This window comes from Nicotiana sylvestris, chromosome 4 (genome assembly GCF_000393655.2).
Source record: "Nicotiana sylvestris chromosome 4, ASM39365v2, whole genome shotgun sequence".
NCBI classification, from domain to species: Eukaryota; Viridiplantae; Streptophyta; class Magnoliopsida; order Solanales; family Solanaceae; genus Nicotiana; species Nicotiana sylvestris.
The window spans coordinates 99,482,300-99,489,990 of NC_091060.1; the positions used below are offsets into that span (position 1 = coordinate 99,482,300).

Sequence of the window (7,691 nt, forward strand, 5' to 3'; positions counted from 1 at the left end):
AAACAAATGAACACTGTCAATATACTGGATGAAAACAAACTGATTTTATATGCAAGAAATGATGAACAACGACAAGAAAAGGTACAACATAACATAACCAAGACAAAAACAAAAACTAGAACGAGGCAAGATAATTAAAACAAGCAAGAAAAACTACAGATTCATGAACTTGTACTGCTGCTCACTATGTTCGATCATGAAAACACGCAGCTCGTTACCTTCAATTGCTTCAGAACTTGCAGTATCCTCCTCCTTCACGTCGGCCACCTCCGTAACCACCACCGCAGCCTCCACTTCCACGAGCCTGAGCTTCGTTAACGGTAATGTTACGGTCGTCAAGTTCCTGACCGTTCATCCTTTCGATTGCATCCCTCATGCATTTCTCATCCTTAAAGGTAACAAAGCCAAATCCTCTAGATCTGCCAGTTTCTCTGTCGTTAATGATCTTCGAGTCGAGAACTTCACCGTATGTACCGAAAGCATCAGCTAAGGTTCTATCGGTGGTAGCCCATGCGAGCCCACAGACGAAGCAACTGTATTCTACTTCTGCAGCCATTTTACTACATTGAGAGACGAGAGAAGAGGATAAACCCTAAAGGAAAATATCAGAAAGAAGAGATGGGGTCGTTTGGGGAAGATGAAGACGGGAGGGCGGTCATGGAGGGTGGACGTTTGGACGACGATGGGTGAAGAAGATGCAGAAGGACAGCCATGGATGTGAGGTCGTTTAGAGCTGGAGAAGCAGGGGGGTTAGTTGGAGAAGATGAACGACGATGAGTGAAGCAGTAGCAGCAGCGCTGCTTGACGTAGGGACGATGGGGACAGAGAAGAAGAAGAAGGCAGCCATGGGAGGGTGGTCGTTTGGACGAAGATGAGTGAAGCAGCAGCTGCCATGGAGGTGAGGGGGCAAGGGGGTGGTTTGGGGAAGATGAAGAGGAGAGGGGGCAGGTGGTTTTAGGTTTTTTAGGTTAGGTCTTTTTCAAAAAATGAAAAATGAAAATGGAAGAAGGGGGGTTGTTTGTTTGGGGTTATGGGGCGAACCGGGTCGGGTCGACCCGGTGGAGTTTTTTGGGCTAGATAAGGGGTTATTTGGTTTGGGCCTGGTTGATTTAATTTAAAAGGTGGCCCAGTCAGATTTTCTTCTTATTTCTATTGCTTCTTTTTCTTCTTTAATTTTTCTTTAAATAAAACTAAAATTCTAAAAATCCTAAATTAGCCTATAAAACTAAATTAATTTATAAGAACGCTAATTAACTCTTAATAACAATTTACACATAATTAAATAGCAATTACGATAAAATCACACAATTTGGACATTAAATGCTAAAAATGCAACGTATATTATTTTTATGATTTTTTTGTTCTTGTAAAACAAACTTAATTGCTCCTAATTGTAGAATCAAATCCTAAATGCAAATGCGACATATTTTTATATTTTTTATTAATTTAACAAATGAACATGCACAGACAAATACAAATAATTATCCAAAAATGCCACGAAAATTCTCAAAATTGCACACAAAGGAAAATTATTTTATTTTAAATTTTTGGGAGTAATTCTCATATAGGGCAAAAATCACGTGCTCACAGCTGCCCCTCTTTGTCCGGAAACACAAAGAGTTTTCGTGCAAAGATAAAGTGAGCAGATACGAGCGATTTTTGCCCATCCGAGTACTCCGTGTGAAGCAATTTTTTGAAAGATTTAACCGAACCTTTGCTTCAAAGGTTTACTACATATCTCTGGCTAGAAGGGAATCAGGTTAATGTAGTTCGGGAAGTTTTGGTAGCTGGGACTACCATGGGACTGCAATGTTACTGTTGTTGCATGCTGTTATTACTGCTTGCCGACCTCCTTATTACACCATGCTGAAAGAAAACAAGAAGCTAGACTAAACTATAGTCTATGAATTACAAAATCTTATCTAGATCTTCAGTCGTGCTCTTGTATCTCTTGTTGCTTTGATGTCTCGGTGACTCCTCTGGTATTTCTTTACTTTTGATTTGTCTTGTATTCTCCCTTGACTGCCGATCTTGAACTGCTTATTTCCTTCTCGTGAGCTTCGCATTATTTTTCCATCGAATCTTGAACTTCCTTCCTCTGCTGGGGATTTTTGTTGTTTCCCGCTGGGGATTTCGGTTGTATTCCTCTGCTTACTGACTTCAACACCAATTGTTTCTTAAAATATAACACCTTTGCCATTTCTTTACTTATGGCTCGACTTGTGGTCTTCCTTCTGATTTCTGCTGGTTTTTTTTTTGTAACCCTCCGCTTTACTGACTTCAAATTTCCATGTATTCCTCTGTTATATGGGCGGGGTCCCAACTTCAAAACTTGAAATGTAAAGACTGAAATATATTCCTCTGTTATATGGGCGGGCTCCCAACTTCTTCAACTTAAAATGTAAAGACTGAAATGTATTCCTCTGTTATATGGGTGGGCTCCTAACTTCTGGACTTGAATTTTAAAGACTGAAATGTATTCCTCTGTTATATGGGCGGGCTCCCAACTTCTTCAACTTAAAATGTAAAGACTGAAATGTATTCCTCTGTTATATGGGCGGGCTCCCAACTTCTTCAACATAAAATGTAAAGACTGAAATGTATTCCTCTATTATATGGGCGGGCTCCCAACCTCAACCAACAATTTCGAAAAATAAATTGTCATTCTGTTCTTCAGGCGGGGATCATGACTTCAACAACAACTTCGAAAAATAAATCGTCATTCTGTTCTTCAGGCGGGGCTCTGGACCTCAACAACAACTTCGAAAATAAAGCGCCATTCCGTTCTTCAGGCGGGGCTCCTGACCTCAACAACAACTTCGAAAAATAAATCGCCATTCCGTTCTTCAGGGGGGCTCCTGACCTCAACAACAACTTCGAAAAATAAATCGCCATTCCGTTCTTCAGGGGGGCTCCTGACCTCAACAACAACTTCGAAAAATAAATCGTCATTCCTTTCTTCAGGCGGGCGAGACTTCAACAACATCTTCGAAAAATAAATCGTCATTCCGTTCTTCAGGGGGGGATCCTGACCTCAACAACAACTTCGAAAAATAAATCATCATTCCGTTCTTTAGGGGGGACTCCTGACCTTAACAACAACTTCGAAAAATAAATCGCCATTCCGTTCTTCAGGTGGGCGAGACTTCAACAACAATTTCGAAAAATAAATCGCCATTCCGTTCTTCAGGCGGGGCTCCTGACCTCAACAACAACTTCGAAAATAAAGCGTCATTCCGTTCTTCAGGGGGGGCTCCTGACCTCAACAACAACTTCGAAAAATAAACTGCCATTCCTTTCTTCAAGCGAGCGAGACTTCAACAACATCTTCGAAAAATAAAGCTCCATTTCGTTCTTCAGGCGGGGCTCCTGACCTCAACAACAACTTCGAAAAATAAATTATCATTCCATTCTTCAGGGGGGGCTCCTAACCTCAACAACAACTTCGAAAAATAAATCGCCATTCCATTCTTCAGGGAGGGCTCCTGACCTCAACAACAACTTCGAAAATAAATCGTCATTCCATTCTTCAGGGGGGGCTCCTGACCTCAACAACAACTTCGAAAAATAAATCGCCATTACGTTCTTCAGGCGAGGTTCCTGACCTCAACAACAACTTCGAAAAATAAATCGTCATTCCGTTCTTCAGGGGGGGCTCCTGACCTCAACAACAACTTCGAAAAATAAATCGTCATTCTGTTCTTCACGGGGGCTCCTGACCTCAAAAACAACTTCAAAAAATAAAGCGTCATTCCTTTCTTCAGGCGGGCGAGATTTCAACAACAACTTCGAAAAATAAATCGTCATTCCGTTCTTCAGGGGGGGCTCCTGACCTCAACAACCATTTTCCTTCTAACTTGAATTAACTTTCTACAAAACTACTTCCCTCAAAACTTGTATTGTGTTCTATGCGAACTGCTGGGGATAACATTTTTCAAAAATATGTTATGTTACTCCTTCAAAGACTACTTCCCTTAAGACTGATGTTTCATTCCTCTGCAAACCGTTTCCTTTTGCAAAACTGGTTTTCCTCTTTTTTCTTTTTTTTTCTTTTTTTTTCTTCTTCTTTTTTTTTCCTTCGAAGACTACCTCCCTTAAAACTCGTGTTATCTTCCTCCTGACATTGCTTTCTTTAAAACTTATTTTGCTTTCTCCTGAAAAATTGCTGGGGATACCGCTTTTCACCAAACTTGTGTTAGACTTCCCGAAAATTTTCGAAATGAACGAAAATTTTCTGCCCCTAGTTTGACAATCTTTCTTGTGGCGCATCTTTCCGTCATCGGTAGCATTCCATGTCCCTGCTTCAAATCAAAGAAAATTTGGTCAGTTTAAAACGTGGTGGTTGGTTGTGATACTCCTGCTGGGGATGTCATCAACCATTTTCCATCTATGCGTTGTCTGACCATCTTGAAGCTTGGCTGATACCTTCCGACCTTCTTGACAAATTCACAAACCTCTTAACCATTTTCCCAGTCTCCTTATCTGACCTTATGTATTTTCATGACAGCTGATTTCACTTAAATATCTTGCATGTTCGTTCATTGATTAACCACTCCTTCCATCGTCTGTGTTACTGAAATACCTTTTCCCGGGGCAGACCCAATATCTCCTTTTGCGGTATTGTCCGTGAACTGTCATTTCCCCAACTTTTGAGTCTCCTATGAATCTCCCAATTATGTCCATTGCTTTCCACGTTGTTCTTTCTTGATTTTTTGCTGGCCTTGGCCTTATAACCCTAGATTTCCGCGGGGGATATCCTTCTTGACACCGGTCTATCCTTTTGTCAATCTCATCATCGAATATACCCTCGGTTCAATCCCCCTGGCCCTCTTTTTGTTGCACTGTCCCTGAATTGATATGGACCAATCTTGGGTATTTTGCGCGAACCTCAAAGCACGTTGACTATTACCAGCTCATTGCGCTTGTTCTTTCCTGACTTATACCCCTTTGATATACTAGTCAGATCTCGTCTTACATAATTGGAAAGTTGATGGCAAATTTTGAAATCATTTCTCGCTTGTTCTGACCAAAGAGACTCAAGAAGAGGAAATGACAAAGGTAAAAGGAACAGAGTAAAAGGCAAAAGAAAGAGATGACTCCTAACAAGAAACCTATCAGATGTGGATACCAACTCTATTGGCCATGACATCCACACGTGGCCTATCCTCCATCGTTAATCACCTTTCACAATCTTCGTCTGGTGCTTTCCTGTACGATTCTCAATCTTTATTCGACTTGTAGTGCCTGAAGGGTTTTCACTATCAAGCCTCTCTCATTTTGGTTTTTCTCTCAATTTATAGCCGCCTCAAGGTGCCCGTGAAAGTTTTCACCGATAAGACTCTCTCATTTTATTACTTTTCTGTCGGGGATCAGAGTGTTATTCTCGACTTCCATTTGCATGTCTTGGCATCTTTCGAAGACTGGTCAAAAGATCTTTCTTTGGACCGTAACGTGGGGTTCTGGATAGGGCTAGAAAGAAAGGGTATTAACGGCTCAAAACGAATCAATTTGGGTTCAAAATTTACAACCTTCGGAACCAGATTTCTTTACATCAAACACAACTCCTGCCCCAGTTTTTGCTTGGGGATTTTTTTATTTTTTTATTTTTTTGTTACACTATGACCGAGCCGTGAAGCGCCTACGTATCCTCTTTGAGGAATCAGGTCAAACGTAGTTCCCAATTCCTTTTTTTCACTTATTTATTATTTTCTTTTCTTTTCTTTTCTTTCTCATTTCTCATTTCTCCTTTCTCCTTTCTCTTTTGTTGTTTTGTTGTTTCTGTTGTTTCTGTTCCTTTTTTTTCTTTTTCTTTATCTTTCATGCTTGTGTTTTCTAATCTTTTCTACTAATTCCGAATGAGGGGTATGAAAGAAAACCAATAAGGCTCAAAGGGTTAACGAAGGATAAAGTATTTAGATAGAAGAATAAAATGCCTTCGTCATTCCAATCTTCAAAACATGCCAAGCACAAACAAAACAATTAAACATTCGCCACATCTTCTGATTGTGCCGAACTCGATAACCATATCCACACATTCGCCTTTTCATTTGGCATTTTTAAAGCACCGTTGGGCAATACTTTCACTTGCTTTTATGGTTTTTCTTTATGTTTTACTTGCCCCAGTTTCACGTGGCTCGGGCTTCAAAGGATCTCAAGTTGTTCCTATTTCCCTTAAGTGTCACGATCATCCCCCAATGGCTTTATAATTAACTCTTAAGATTAGGCCCAAACTGTGCGTGCATGTCATGTCACTAGAATTGGCGTTTGAACAAAGACAAACAAAAGGATAAAAAGAACTAAACAAAGAAGATGATTAGATGTAACAAAAGACCGGAATTTGCATTTAGATAAGCGGTGAAACGGTTCGTATTACGAAATAAGCAAAACAACTGGGGTACAACCCTAAAACAATCCTAGACAGCCCTAAACAAACCACTAGGACAAAATGGAAGGATAAGAGGGTTTGACACAAGACAATGTCTGGATTACAACCCTGCAAATAACCCGGACAACAGAAATGATAACAAAATGAACCACCAAAAATTCCTCCCTGACCAACCAAGAAAGGAGCGTCTTTCCAATTGCCAAGCTCGACATCTTAGCCACTGAATTTGGCATCAACATTAGTGGGACCTCCACCAACTTCCATCTCATTGTTCTTAACAAATTGCTTTTGGGTTCCCTTTGCGGGCTCGTTCTTAAGATCAACCTCCGATAGGACTGAAAACTCTGCAACGCACGGACCTCCGAGGATCTCAGAAGACTTCTCATATTACTTTTCAAAACAAGTCATATTTGAAATATACGTCTCATTACGAATAGGCGACAGACTGTGGCTAGTGTCTGTTGCATCTGGATTTTGCATGACAATGTCACCTGCATCAATAAGCTTCTGAATTGCTTTCTTCAGCTTCCAACACTTCTCTGTGTCATGCCCCGGGGCATCTGAGCAATATGCGCACCTTCGAGAAAAATCAAACTTCTTTGACAGAGGGTTTGGCATTTTTATATTAATCGGCTTCAGAATGTCCAATTGCTTCAACGTTTGGAACAAACTGGCATATGATCCTCCAACAGGGGTGAAAGCCTTTTCTTTCTTCAGCAACCTCTCATTCTTAAATGCTTGATTGGGCCGGAAACCTGATCCAGAGGGCTTTCGGTAGGCTTGTGAGGGTGGATAGGCATTTTGTGGAGTTGGGTACTGGGAAAGTGAAGCATGTTCTTGGGAGTCCCGTGGAGAGAAGTAGCGTTGGGGAGGGGAGTAGCGCTGGGAGAATATAGTTGGATGACGAGTGATGGAGCTACTCGGGTGGCTGGGAAAGCTGTTATAAGCGGGTAGATATGGAGAGTATGGGGGATCATCCGTTATTGTGTTAGGTGCTTGGGTAAGGACAGCGTCCAAGAAGCTAGGCGGTGGCGGGGTTGGTGCTTTCCCAGCCCTCCATGCCCGATACATGTCTGCCACATGCTGTCTCAAAATTCTTACCTCTTCTACCAACCCGTAGTCCTGTTCAACCAACTGCTTTCGGGCGTCGATACCAACCCGCTCAGTTCTGTTGCTCTCGGCCATTGTCTTTTGCCTTTTTGTTGCAGGGAAGCGCTACTTTAGAATCACAACCAACCACCTTTCTGGATTTTTGAAAGAGGACAAAATGGAAGCAACCTGTTAGCGTTAGGGTTTTCAACAGATA

General features: G+C 41.3%; 1 protein-coding gene across 1 annotated transcript; it reads right to left on the minus strand.

The window, feature by feature from the left end:
• Window positions 1-229: 229 nt before the first annotated feature.
• On the minus strand, window positions 230-556 carry LOC104248099 (glycine-rich RNA-binding protein-like). The gene has a single exon (XM_009804289.2). The coding sequence runs from the start codon at window positions 554-556 to the stop codon at window positions 230-232; it is 327 nt and encodes a 108-aa protein (XP_009802591.1).
• Between the last annotated feature and the right edge of the window lie 7,135 nt (window positions 557-7,691).